This window comes from Orbicella franksi, chromosome 5, assembly GCF_964199315.1.
Source record: "Orbicella franksi chromosome 5, jaOrbFran1.1, whole genome shotgun sequence".
Lineage (NCBI taxonomy): Eukaryota > Metazoa > Cnidaria > Anthozoa > Scleractinia > Merulinidae > Orbicella > Orbicella franksi.
In genome coordinates, this window is record NC_138149.1 from 13,492,038 (window position 1) to 13,507,364 (window position 15,327).

At 37.6% G+C, this 15,327-nt stretch overlaps 1 protein-coding gene and 1 pseudogene across 2 annotated transcripts; one reads left to right on the forward strand and one right to left on the reverse strand.

The window, feature by feature from the left end:
- Window positions 1-1,462: 1,462 nt before the first annotated feature.
- Window positions 1,463-2,371, reverse strand: LOC145487774 (sphingosine 1-phosphate receptor 1-like). The gene has a single exon (XM_081466586.1). The coding sequence runs from the start codon at window positions 2,369-2,371 to the stop codon at window positions 1,463-1,465; it is 909 nt and encodes a 302-aa protein (XP_081322712.1).
- A 9,224-nt stretch (window positions 2,372-11,595) lies between these two features.
- Window positions 11,596-15,243, forward strand: LOC145486340 (uncharacterized; annotated as a pseudogene). The gene is made up of 4 exons (XR_014049268.1): window positions 11,596-12,471; window positions 12,791-12,934; window positions 13,736-14,402; window positions 14,773-15,243. The product of XR_014049268.1 is annotated as an uncharacterized LOC145486340 (transcript).
- The last annotated feature ends 84 nt before the right edge of the window (window positions 15,244-15,327 follow it).

The window sequence follows — 15,327 nt, forward strand, 5'->3', positions numbered from 1 at the left end:
AAGCGACTTTAACTTTTCTTAAGAATATTTAAGAATTTTTTTAAAAAACGCTTCAAAGATACACAACGAATATTCTATAAATACAATAAAAGCAGTAGTTCATTACAAAAGAAAGGTAACAAAAATGTGCCAGAACCTAAACAAAGAGTGAGTCACTCTGAGTGATAAGGCTGGGCCTCAGTTCTTTGATGAATAGCATTTCGTAAACGAGGCAGTCAAATTTCCCGTGGCACTTTTTGAGAATACTTGTATTCGGCAATGCGTTGATGAAGGTGTCGGGCTGCATAACCAACATAATCTGCCACAGATCACATGCAAATTTAAAAACAACGCAATGCTGACTTAAAATACTCGGCTTAGTTTCTTTTGGCTTAGGATCTTGATCTTGCAATAGTATTGCTGAAATAACGTAATTACCTACGGACTGCATTAGCGGCTATCTGATCTTTGAAGGGAAGAATATTAATAATAAAAACAATATTTACAGAGGACATCACCAAGCTAACACTAACTTAATTAGGGTGGTCCTCTATCTCTAACTACTAAAGAAAGCACGTAGGACGAAAACTGATGAAGACTGGAGATAAGCAGGAACAAAATAAGCAGGAACACAACATACTATAAAACTGATCAGATCTGCTAAACCCAATTTCTTTAAAACTGCAATTAATGACAATGTTAACAATCCAAGAATCTACTGGGACCATCTGAGCACGCTCATTAAAGGAAAGAATGTACAACAGCACATCACTCTTCAGGTTGAGAACAATAAGCTGACGTCTGATCCAAATAAGGTGGCTAAAGCATTCAATTCGGCTTTTGTGAATATCGTGCAGAAGTACATTAATGTAAACCTCCAAGGTACGCCTGATCTTCAGAAATTGAGGCCTTTTGTTAGTAAGATGAAACCATCAGGCGAACTTTTTAATATACAGCGTATATAAACAAGCTGCTTTGTTAAGGAGCAAATAAATTCGATGTCAAGTTTTTCCTTTTTTTCTGTGTGACTGGTATATTCCACAGTCTATTCCTTGTAGTTATAGCTAGAGTCAATAAACGCAGTTGCAACTCCGAAATTTGTGCAAGATTAATTATTGCGTTCCCATTCAAATGAAATTTTGGAACTCTTTAATGTGACTTTGTTTGTTTTCCGATAGTTTTCGGCTTTCGCAGAAAACAAGTACGAAGTAAATGCAAAATGCTGCTGTTATAATTGTCGTTGTTGTTTATAGTGGTCAATGCGCTTAGCTACACCTCGCTAGTTCACAGACATGCCACTTAAACTGAAAGAAAGAAATATCAACTAAACTTAATAGTCTTAAAAATCCCAACTGGTGGCAGACCAGTTGGCTATTTACAAGCGTGACCCAGAAGTTGAACTTCGGTCTACCGAGAAACCACTCTAGCTTAGTGGTAAGAGCGTAATTTGAACCCGAGACCACAGGATTACAAGTCAGCCGCCCTAACCACTCAGCCACGCTGCCACAACAGTTTTATTTTTCGCGCTAAAATGAACTGTTCCTGGTTCAATAGCACGTGAACGTCTTTTACAGTACTTTTTCAAAGCATTTTTAAAGATAGGCATTCTCAAACAGTACACGAATGGATTGATCATGGAATTTGCCAAATGCAAACAGTTCACAGTCCTTAACACCATTGGTGAAACACAACCTTTGCAAAATTCTTTTGTTGTGTACACTGCTATAGCTGGCAACCACAACACAAGCGACACAGCAGCCACTATAAAAAACGTCCTTGAGAGTCGTACATTCTGATCCATTGATCTTTGGTTGTGAATCTCTATTTCAGGTGGTGTGACTGAGTGTAATCGAGTACGTATAGTGAGATAACTTGCACAGATGATTAGTACACACAGGAAGAGAAGTGAATGAATAGCGACACTAACATACACGCTGTCCACCTCTGTGTGCATCGGTAGAAATGTTGACCCAGCCAAGCATAACCCGGCTGTCCAGGAGAAAATGATCGTAGAGATGTAAACACGCGTGCTTGTAACATGATGCTGGAGTGGCCGCAACACAGCGTGCACGCGTTCAAGAGAAATGAGAGTCAGGAAAATGACGGACGTACTCGAACCAAGGATTTGAACTGTTGAGGGATTTTTGATTCTCTTTTCGTCTTCTACTCGAATCATTTTCATTTTGGGAATCTTCTCGGTTCCCAGGACAATGGGCTCTGCTATCCCCACAAGTAAATCAGCGATTGCGAGGTTAACAAGAAGGAAGCATGTTCGCTTTAGGCGCGATCTTTGAGTACAGAAAATAAAAATGGTAAACGTGTTTCCTATGATAATGACGGCTGCCTCGAGTGCTAATGTTATAATAAGTAAGATATCTGTTGACTTCAGCATGATCTTCTTGTTGCGGTTAAGCTTTCTATCCCCTCTGCGTTGTGCGGATAAGCAGCACGGTGTTTCTTGTTTCCTGACTAATATATCTGACCTAGAAAGCAGCAATCAACCGAAGTATTACGTTATCTGCAAAAAAAAAAAATTGCTTGCTAACTAGAGAAATCCGGCGGAGGAAATATCGATAATACTTTCGTATTCTTATCGCCCATATTCATCAACAAGGAGTAATATCGTTACTTCCATAGTATATGGTTTCACGTGCAATAGATCGTACTTTGATTCATGTGCAATCTTGTCATGTGCAAATAAAATGGTTTAAATTACTTCACTCACGTACCAGAAATATTTTGGTAGCTATAATTTGTCTCTTTCAGTCGGGATCACGGCGTTGCGCAAACCACTTCAAACCCGCAAGCATTGAGAAGTTTCTCGTACTTTTCTTAGCGGTATCAAAGACAAAAATGACCAAATAAATATACATTGAGATGTTTGACAATTCGCACTGTCTCCATGGTTATCTTCTGCAGATATCAATAGATAGCCAGGACGTGCTAACGAGCACACATTGAAAGTTTTCTTTAACCCTCCAAGAGGAGTCCGAACTCAAAACTAAAATATTTAGGTAAGTCAAACTGAAACAACAACGCACGACAGTACTAACCAATACCGTTCATTTCAGCTGCAGCGTATTTACTACTGTGGCAGTTAAACGCTTGAAAGTTCGAACCACATATAAACGCAGTTATTTATTTATGATTTCTTTGTTTGTTTAGTAGGCTGTTAGAGAGCTTTGCCAATAGCGAAAGCGTGAAGAACATGGTTGCTTATGATCATGTTATCTATTTCTTTTTAATTCTCATCCTTTGAGTAAATATCAATGAAAGACTGGAAAAAAATAACACGATTTGTTCAGTTACATCAGTTATATGATTATTCTTTGCTCAATATTATTTTGTTTTCAGTAATCATTCGTCTGGTTGGCCCTTTTCACGGTTTTTTGTTTTTTGTTTTAGTCATACACGGACTTTTTTTTTTGGTTAAAAAAAGTTCGTTATCTTTGGTCGTTTGTTTTCCTTGTGGGAAATTAAGGTTATCCATAAGGCGCAGTGAACAAAGTAGAGCTGCTCTCACACAGTTTAAACAGGCGACGTGAACGACCATATTTTAGTCTCCTGTGTACATTTTCTATTTTGAGCAAACTCTCTTTTCTAGATCGTGAATCACTTTAAACTTGACAGCTGACAAGTTTCCATCATAAGTTACAGTTTGTACTCAGCTGATCAAATAACTAAGTTGTCATATTTGTGATAATTATGCGCAATTGTGGCCGAAGTGCCTCCAAGTTCGTTATTTGAATTGGTAGGTTTTATCACGACGTGTGAGGTGATGGTCACTCACGAGCATGCAACTTTTTTTCTTCGACGGCTTATTTTTACCCCGTTACATCTCGGCAACACACACACACACACACAAAAAATCGGGCCCGACCGAAGTTGCCTGACTTGGCTATTTTGATAATGTAAACTACAAAACTGTCAAAACAAAATGGGTGTGAGACTTGTGCGTAATTATCATGTTGGCAAAAAGTTTTTCTCACTAATAAGGTTTCCTAAGGGAAGTTAAAAACAGCGACAACATCTTGATTTTCTTAATACAAATGTGAATATTAAACATTTGTAGTCCATTTAACATATGTAGCTTGTTACAGATAAGGTGACAATTGTAAGAGACTGAAGACTAAATGAACCGTTAGGTTTTCGAGTTACCCTTCATCCTAGTTACGTCTAATTGAAGGACAGGAGAGATTAAGGAACAATGTACAGTTAACAGTTTGGTTAAAAGAAGAGCAAAAATAAAAATAAAAAATAACAACTCGGGCATTGGTGTGACAATAAATGTTTTGTTGTTTTTGAAAAAGAAAATACGCTAAGTTCTTTCAAATGGGTTTGAAGTTCTTTCCAAAGATCTAGATCTATCGACCGATTGCCAAATGAATGTCCCCTGAACTTTCAAAAAACGACGTAGGTTAAGATAAAAGAGAGGGGAAAAAGAAGGACACTATTGTCTCGACCATAGCACTACGTCGTCAGTTGACATCACGAAGTAACTGGGTTTCTGCTTTTGTGTACAAAAGAACCGTTATACAAAATGCAATCCAAACAACACAGCACAGCTTAATAACAACTGCTAAAAGGACTTCCACACGGCAACCATGTACATAGTTTTAAGCTTTTTAAGCTTAACTGTTTAAAATAAAAACTTTGAAGAAGTTATTTTACTGTGCACCGATTCACGAGAACACATACTTTTTGGTCGCGCGATTTAATGACCTTGTTTGAATGAAAACGTACAGCTTGAAACAGCCCATTATTCAATTATTATTCCACGAGCGCGCGTTGGATATTTAACAATTATTCGCCAAAGGCGAAGTGAGCATTGTTGAATATTCACCAATATTCACTGAGCCTGAGGCGAATAATTTTCAGAGATGAATATCAAGGACTACAAAATAACGGACTAAAACATAAAAACAGACGTAATTGTTCGTGTGCATACACATGTGCAGCCGTAGTTTTAATAATAGAGAAGCTTACATCTTCATCGATTGTCAATCAATTTACTCATCGAGTTCGGCAGTAAAACAAAAGAGGAAACACTACGAAGAAAGGTAAATTCATCCTTTGTTTTATCGTTGTTGACTTCATTCACAACTGTGATCATCGCCTAAAAATGAGTAGCTTTAGTTTGAAGAAAAATATATTTCGGTCAATCGATCTGACCTGCTGGCAATCGACGCAACCACATCGTTTACGATTCTTAAAAGCCTTGAATACGAGTTCTTGAAAAAATTTTTTGTCAAAGGGCGACAGCAGTCATTTTGAAAATTATCCATCCTTTCAAATATCCTGGACTTGGAGTGATCTTTCGAACAAATGTTTACTTGCCGAGATGGCAAAGCTGACGAACTTAGTAACCAAGCTCTAGCGGGGTGAATATAGCGTCATATGATGAGTTATTCGACCAATCAGAATGTCCAATTCTTATATTCACCTCTAAATATACTAAATAAACATTTTTAAAAACTGGATCATTGGATAATGCAATTCGATAGTTTTCATTTCCTTAGCCATCATCAATTATGAGCAATTTTTCCGTGCTGATGTACAAATATGCCAAGCGTGCGCGCGCTTGTTTGGGGCGTTTGTATTTTTATTTTACGTTACTTTTCTATATTTTGGGGGCGTTTTTATTAAAAGCATTATTCCAGTAGCGCTTGTTGTATGAGATGGTTATAGCCAACTCGGCACCAAGCGCCTCGTTGGCTATCTCTCATCTCATATCCAACGCGCGCTCGTTGAATAGGTATAAAAGAAAAAATAGCCTCCATTTGGCGCGCAAACATGCACAGATATTAGTCCGCGGACATTATCTGTTCCGAGAAGGGAACAGTTTAGCTCGAGGAAAACTGCGAGCTTTGAGGAACAGATAATGTTCAAAGACAAATATCCGGGCATATATCCATCTCATATCCAACGCGCGCTCGTTGAATAGGTATAAAAGAAAAAATAGCCTCCATTTGGCGCGCAAACATGCACAGATATTAGTCCGCGGACATTATCTGTTCCGAGAAGGGAACAGTTTAGCTCGAGGAAAACTGTGAGCTTTGAGGAACAGATAATGTTCAAGGACAAATATCCGGGCATATTTTCGCGCCAAATGGAGGCTATTGTGTTTCTTATCCTTCAAACATTTTTTCGCAACATGCACGGTTTTGAAAACTGGGGAATATCACTCGGATATTCCCCACTTTTAGCTGGGGAATATTCATTCAAGTGACGCGTTTAGACCAAACGAAAATATTTGATGGATTATAAAAGATGGTAGATAGCCAGCGAGCCGGGTATCGCCGAGTTGGCTATAACCATCAAACGAAAATGTTTGATGGATCCAACAAGCGCGAGTGGAATAACTGATTTTATTAAAAAACGCTTAAAAGTATAGTTCAGTGCGCTCGTCTATGTATTGAAGAATCTGCGTACGAGCCAAGTGGCCCACCAGGCCAGAGGTTATCCCGATTTCAGTAGCATGAAGCGGCTAGGAGTATTTCTACTCCCCCATGGATGGGATGCTAGTCCATCGCAGGGTTACCTCCCAGCATTAAATTCGCGGTACCCATTTATACACCTGGGTGGAGAGAGGCGCCGTGAGAGTAGTGTCTTGCCCGAGAACACAACACAATGTCCCCGGCCAGGGCTCGAACCAGGGGCCCGTTTCTCGAAGGTCCCCAAAAGTTTTCACACCCGGAAAGCCTTAGCAAAATCTCAAACCTTATGATGACAGAGTTGTTTTATTAACATCTTCTAAATATAAACAGGAGTTCCATTCCGTACAAGAAGTTTTAGGCGTATACACCTCCCTGTCTTTAAACACCAACTAACTAAGAATGGCTTTTCAGGCCCGTAAAGTTCCCGGGGCTTTCGAGAAACAGGCCACTGGACCGCTTGCTCCGGAGTCGAGGGCACTAACCATGAGGCCACCGCGCCTCCCACGTGTATGTATTGAACCGGCTGTAACTATTTTGGTATTCGTTAAATCGCCGGGAGGGACGGCGGTATATGTTATAATGAAGATGAGATCTCACTTTGATGTGCACCATTTGCAAAATCGTGCTATGATTCATGCGCAAATTTAATGGGCAAAATGTTTAAATTAATCAGAACCCACGTACCAAACACATCTCGTCACAAAACGTTTTCTTATCCAGTCCCGATTACTCCTGTGTAATAAATCATGGTTAAAACATTTTAAAGTAGACGAATTTACGAGTGATTTTTTCCGGCCGGCTAACTTGTTCTGGTTATAACACAGGTAAAAATACCTATCGAAAAATTCTCACAATTTATTCGTAAATCTCACAGTTATTCGCAATTACACATTCAACGTCAATATTTAAAAGGAAGTGCCAAGAGCCATGCATGTCACACACACTGCATGATTTAATCCTCGTTACTTTAACACTCACTTAACTCAAACTGAAAACGAAATAACTTTAAAAAACAATTTCGATATACATATTTCAACGAAGTATTATTTTCTACTGAAGTTGACGCTCTAGTGAGTAGAAATACCATGATACGTTTTAACTCTCATACCAGAATCTTTATATTAAAAGTTCCGGACGCTGCTACAGTGTAATGCTCTATTTTGTTTACAGAAAGGGTCTGCTCTTTGAAACTTTGTGACTGGCCCTGACGAGGCGAAATATTAAAATCATTCTTAATGTGACAAGGAAATCATTTGGAATCAAACCAAATTTGTTTTCATTCTAACCTTGTTTAAGTCTTACACTTGCCAGTGTGTTAGGCGAAATTATATTTGATGCGAAACTGAATGAAGCATTATTGCAGAAACAGCCTGTTAACAGTATTAGCCAATAATTTATACCTTTTTCAAAATGCGGAAAACGGCGAGATCGATCAGTTTGTATATCACACTTTCAATTTTCTTCCTTGCAACAAATATCGCTGGGCGAAAGCACAAGTAAAGGACATTTTAAATAATAATTTTTGACTTAAATACGGGCATAGTAAAATATTTTTTTATGTTCAAGTTTATGGAAATTGACATTAAGGATTCTCTATAACACGTTTCTTATTTTCCGTGGGTGGCTTTTCTGTGGTATAACAATCGCGAGGACGTATTCATGAAGGCATCCACGCAAAAGTTTTGTCTCCCAGGAAAACGATATTGCAGTCTAGGAAATGGGAACGAAAACAAAAGAACCTCAAGCTACATTCTTAGCTTTGTCAACAAAGTTCGTAAAATTTACACGAGTGTCATATATATTTAGCCCCTGTTTTATACCCTTACCAAAACAACCCTATTTTTAAACTTATTTTAAAGTTCTTAAAATGTATTTTGATGATTTAAACACTGTTTTGAGGCCATCGTAATGTATTCAAAAGCTACTTTACAAAAAATTTCAAATTGTGGCGAGTGCTTAAATTATATTTCAAAACAGTGTTCAAATATATCTTTTAAGACTATTTTGAGACCTCAACTACTGACCTTGATTTAAAATAGTTTTAAATCAGAGTATGCTTAAACGCTGTTTTAAAAGCGCTCCTGAAAGGTCTTCCATTTTAAATATAGTTTTCCAATGCAAAAAGTCAAAATAGTTTTTAAATATAATATTTAGAAATTATTTTGAATTAAAATTTTAAAATAGCTTTAAAACAGCCTGTTTAAAACAGGTTTTTAAAAGGTGTAAAAGTGGATTTAAGTTTAAAAACTAAATTCGTCAATATTTTTTAAAAACAGTATATAAATAGTCTTGTAGTTTTGACATGCTGGTGGTGAATATCTATACATACCAGCCTCGTAAAATGACTATAGTGTATCAGTATATTTAAAATACATTTTAAAATGATGTTCCTGAGCAGTTTAAACAGCACAAAAACACCTGTTTAAAATATCATCTTAAGTGATATGGTTATGTGCAGCTTACAAAACATGTTTATAGTCACTTTTATCAAACATTTGTTATAACTCTGATTTTTTAAACCCATTGTAAGCAAGCACAAGGCGGATGTACAATCATGGCAGCTCACTTTGTAGACGATCTCTTGGACTCATTGGCTGGTCCTCAATCATTCTCAAAAGAATTGGGAAGATCACAAACATAGACATGGGCAGCATCAACCTCAACCCTCATACACTTCCTTTTTAATGAAGATATAGGGACAGCAATAGGATTCTCTGCCACAATCACTCGTGTGGTGTGCTTAAAATCACTTTGATTCCTTCATACAGTGGAAGCTGGGATGGGTGCTCTCTCATTTTCTTAAGCAAAGCAACATAATGGAAACTTAAATAACATGAACACTCCCCATACTGACAGGACATAGAAGTGCACTTTGCTTGATTCTTAACAAATTTTTCAATTGACCCCTAATGAAGTTTTCGATGTCTTTCATAAACGGCAGTAAAATTATTTCTTGTAGTAGTTTGCTTGTAAAAGGAACTCTGGAACTCTGTACCATTAAGTTTTGCCCGTCAAAAAATCCAGATCTTTGATACCACCCCTACAGCTTCCCTCTCCTTCACAGTCTGTAGACTTGAATTCTCCCAAACACGCTCCAATGTCCCAATGACAAAGGTGCCTTGTGCTATCTGCTCCCCAACAGTACTTAAACACAAAAATAAGAAAGATATATACATGTAATACCGGTTAGGGGTACAAAACTAGAAACTTCATTTATTCATTGTCAGACACAGATGTTGTGTGATGTGCGCAATTACACTTAACATTGGAAAGACAATCAAAGTTGTAAACAAGATGGTAACCTTTTATTATCTTTCAAGTCAGCTTAATAACTTATGTGGATATTGATTCCAGTGTTTCACCATACATACATACATACATGTACATACACATACATACATACATACGTTTATTTGATAAGTAGGATTAAAATAAGCAACTATACAGCTGATGTGGACCTACTTCTACTAAGTCTAAATAAGAGAAACAGAAATTTACAATACACAACATGAAATTTACATGGCATGACTTCATCTAGAAATACCCACATACATGTACATTTATTGCCTTACTATAGTTAATACATCTTTATGTTATTCCCTGCAAACGACTTCGACAAAAGATTCTTGTAAAGCTCCTTTGCATCTGAGCCTTCAGGCAATGATTCCACGAGGCGTGGAAGACTTTGATGGACACAAACTGATTTGACAATCTGGAAGAAAAGTATATTAATAAAAAATACAATGTTTCATTGATTATGGTATAATTAATTGATCAATAAATAATGGTTATATACTGAGTGGGGTTCCACAAGAACAACAACAACAATACTGTGAATGGACAATTGAATACCGAATAGAAAATGAAAGCTCCAATTCCCATTAATGCAGACCATGTGGGAATGTGACTGGGATCACAAAGTCAAGCCCAACCACGACCTAAAACAGTTACTGGCTTCCTACAAATTGGTAGATCCCCCCAACCCCCGGAGATCTGTTCTTTGGTAGTAGAACGAATGCGTTGCGCCTGTATCATGAGGTAGATGAAACAGTGCGAGAGAAAATCAAGCATGTAGATGTAACCTCTCTCTATCCATAGGTAAACAAAACAAAAATGTACCCAGTGGGACATCCCACCATCATCACCAATCCCGATGACCAAAACATTTATCATTACTTTGGCATGGTCAAGCTCGATATCAATCCACCTCCTCTTCTTTACTATTCTGTGTTCCCCTATCAACATGGTGGAAAACTGACCTTTCCTCTTTGTGCCATGTGCGTCAAAGACTAAATGCTAAAGGACATGACAGACAGGTCGTGCATCTGTCCTCCCACTCCCGAAGAACGTTGTCTCCGGGGAATGTGGTGCACCCCAGAAATCATAAAAGCTGTAGAACAAGGTTACATCATCGTCAAGATACATGAGGTGTGGCACAAAGCATTGAGTAACATAGTGTGAAGTAGACCTGAGCGATCGGGATTTTCCGATTGTACTCGTGACGTCACCTTCCGATGACACTATTGCTCTTTCGGAAATGAACATGGCGGCGATTGCGTGGAGTTACCCCCGGAGTTACCCCGGTGTACAGCACGGTCTTCCTTTCGTAAAGAAAGCTGGAAGCTCAGTTCAGTTCAAGAATTTTTTGGTTGATGAAGTAGCTGAATAGTGACCGATTCTCCACCATCGAAAATGCTGTACTACCTCACCCGATGTTGCTTCGTTGAACTCACGTTTAGGGGAGTTCATAACATAGGGAGAGGATGTACTGAAAACAAGCAAGATATGCGTGCTCCCTATATATACGGATAGCACCCAATAAAAGCCGACTAGATTTGAAAGTACACAGTAATAAAGATATCATTTTCTCCGGATTTGTCCTTTACATTCTATGTATACGTGAAGTATGGTTTTTTATGCAACTCAACTGTATCATTACATGCAGTACATGGTCCCAATCCACTGAGAATCATAAGGGTGCGAGTGTATAATTTTTGGGGGACAAATATATCTATATTAAATAATAGAAAGTCACATCCATAAAAGAGAAAAAATACGTGTATAAATTTATAAATAAGTAAAGGCAAATTTTAAACAAGTCACGCCACCCTGTCCCACACCAAGTTAATCTTTAACTCCCCTCTTCCGCTGACCTGCCTGCTCTAATGCGGGAAATTCAATCTCTTCACCACAACATGGAAGACTTGGAAGAAGAATCGAAAGAAAAAGCTAGAGATACTTCTTTTTCCGAGGAAACCTTCCAACCGTTGGGCTATGTTCCTTCTCTGGATCATGCTGAAAAGTTGATTTCAAGTTTTGAAGCAAAAAACACTGTAAAATTTTCTTGCTACAAGGCTGACAAGAACTTTGGAATGATGGTAATTGAAGTGTTTAAGTTATTTGTTAGCCCAGAGCAGTAAATTTTGCTCTTGGGAATTTTAAATTTTTTTAATCTTTCTGCCTAGGTAAATGAGGTAAAATTTGAAATAAGTCCCCTCCAGCTATGAAAGTTACAGATTTTGGATGTACACAATTTTTTATGTCAACAACCCCTTATCTGTATTATGTTACGATCTCCTTTTGTAAATATGTGGGAATTCTAAGTAAAATCATATGTTGCATTTGTTGGCCTTGAAATGGCGGTTTTGGTTGCGTATAGACTATAGAAAAGGGAGTCACAGACTTTATTGGGAGGACCCCAAAGAGGTCAATGGCACAAAAATAAAGTTCACAGGAGTGCCATTTTACATAATGGGCTGTAAGATATTTGACTGCCAGCGTGGGAAAGACAGAAAATGCTGCCCTAAAAAGAAAGCAAAAACAGCCACGTGAGCAGGTGTGTGTACAATTTATTACAAAATTAGCATCACTGGTTTCAAACATTTGACTTTATGTTCATATTTCAAAACATGCACAAACCTTACTGTTTTGTCTCTTTGTCCAGGATGGAGACTTCACATTTAAGAAGAGCCGATTCCTGGCACAACCATCAAAAAAAGCCAATTGTCCAGCAAGGTTAAAATTACGAGAGGTCATTGCATTTCCACAATACAAGGTATTTAATTTCTTAAATTATATGCAAAATGACAACTCATAACCATTACAAATATCACGAAATGAATGTACACAGAAAAAGCATCAGCAGCTTCATAAATCACCACCATCATGACAAAATTACAAAATTATTGTTTTGGCAGTTAATAAAAGTAATAATATGACTAATATTTAAGCAATTAACATCTTTTCATAATTATTGTTATGATATAAACAATTAGTAAAAATAGATTAGTTAGAAAATAATTTCTGGGCAAGTTATACTTTTCAGTTTTCAGTATTCTATATAATAATAATTTATTGATTATTATTGATTGCAGATTGAAAAGGATAGCAAACATGAGAGGTCAAAAGCATCTAAAAGATTGAGGGAAGATATGGCCAAAGGAAATGTGACATCTGAGCGGAGAATTTACATAGAGTTTCCGACTCAGACAGACCATGCACATCATCTCATAGGAGAGGTAAGAAGTGCAATACATTAATTAGTTTCAATTGGAACTCCTATTGAACAATACAACCAAACACTATTTTTCCATGTTATTGTTCCGATTGATTCCCAAGTTCACAAGGAATCTGACAGCATTGCACTTTCCTCTCTAACTCAGTGGTCATTCTTGCTAATTACAAAAATGGAATTGTTGAAACATAAGCTAAGTGAAGTTCTAACAATTGTACATGCAATAATCTTGTTTAAAAAGAAAAATTGTTTTGTACTTGAATTATTTGAAATCGATAATATTAACCCTAATAACAAGCCATTTCTAAGTACAACTTCTCTTTGTCATATCTTGGGCTATTGCAGGTTGCTTTCACTTTTGGCAGTCACGAACATATCTCGAAAATCACCATACAAAATCTGTAAAAACTAACAAAGCCTACATCTTACTCTCATGAAAACAAGATCAATGGTTAAAGTGGATTCACTCTGCAATCACGTTTTTTTTAAATTCATGACACTTAAGAGCTTTGAGGTCACAAAAATGTCAGAGCTTTTCCAGTAACACAAATCTTAAAAATTCCATAGATTTTGCACCTTGACACTCCCTAACCAAAGGAACTAAAGCAGCTCAAGATATGTCAGATTAAAGTCGTCTAGTGGCCCTTCCAAACAACACTCTTTCTAGTAATAAAGTTCTTTTTAGAGCTATGACAGTTCTCTGTGAGTGTGTCATAAATTTAGACACCAAAAATTAAGTCATTTTTTTAATAATTAAAAATATTATGGTAATCTGACGTCTCCACACATTTTCATTTCTACTCAGGGAAGTGGCCTATCTCAGCCTGTGGATGAAAGGATTATCAGAAAAATTGATGAGCTGGTTAATGTGGGAGTTAAAGACACCTGTGAGATGCGGAGACACCTTGATGTCTTTGTAAATAATTAAATAATATCGGAGGATGACATCCAGCCACCTCCTTCAAACCGAAGGTATTATCCTAAGCTAAGTGACATAAGAAGCCATATGTACTGGGCAACCATGAAACACAGATTCTCTAAAGTTGATCAAGAGAATGTGGCTGAAAAAGTTCACCATTGGAAAGCGTCTAACCCAGAGGACTTCTTCCACTTCCGCCCATATGGAGAGGCCCATTTTGGGGAAGGTGATAAGGAAGAGGATATCCAAACCCTTCTATTCATCCATCAAACTGCATGGCAGCATAGACTCCTGGAAAGATATGGCAATGACATGTGTTTACTGGATGCTATCTACAAAACAACCCGCTACTCTTTGCCTTTGTTTTTCCTCATGGTGCGCACAAATGTCGACTACCAGGTAGCTGGATCATTTGTAGTGCAAAATGAAACATCCCATTGCATTAAAGAGGCCTTGCAACTTCTTCAAAATGAAAACCCTGGTTGGAACCCAAAAAACGTCATGACTGACAACTGTGAACAGGAGATAACAGCTTTGGAAGATATATTTCCAGGTAGTATTGAGTTGTAGAGCCTTAAAGAATTATAGAATGTAAACTATAAAACTGTGTAGGGTATAATTGCTCTTGGAATACCATTTTCAGAATATGTCCCACAATTGTTGTGCTCTAACTATTCTCTTGCAGTAGATATAATTTCTGTCCAGCAACTACATGTAACTAAAAATAGTTTATTAGAGGCTGAACATCATCCAGTTGGATTATGACTACTTAACAGCTCTTTCCCAAGGAAATTCAGGTTCTTGTCACTCAGAAGTAACAGCACTGACTTCTTGGCAAGTCCACATGAGAGACAATAGTTTGGACAAGAGCAGGTCTGAAACTATTAATCATTTGCCAGATATGCTAAATTATTGAACTGCAGGGTGTACAGTCTTTCTGTGTGATTTCCACAGAGAGCAAGCTTGGGAAAGGTGAACAGCCAAAGCAACAAATGGAGTATCACCTATCAAAGATGAAGTACTTGCAAAATTTCGGCTTATAGCAAATTGAGAGACAGAGAAGATTTACCAGGAAAGAGTGCGCTCCTTGAAAAAATCCAATTTCTGGAAGGAAACCAAAATCTACAGGTGTGCTTTGAAAACCACTGGTTAAAAGAGCACAAGGTCAGTGTAAGTTATGTACAGAGAAACTAGCAACTGCTATTGTTCTTACTCTTGCTTGGCCTTAGATAATACAAGGTTTATGTTGTCTTTGGAGATTTGGAAATCTTTAATATGTCACTTTTGTTGTCATTTCAAACCTTTCATTTTCTAGCGCTGGGTAAAAGCATTCCGGAAGGAGATCTCCATTCACACAACAAATGGTGTAGAACGCCAAAATGAAGATCTGAAGTACAACTCTCTCAGTGGCCTTCTCTCCATACTCATTACAGACTTTCTTCCAGACAAGAATGCAAGGTACGGGTATCTGGTAAAGA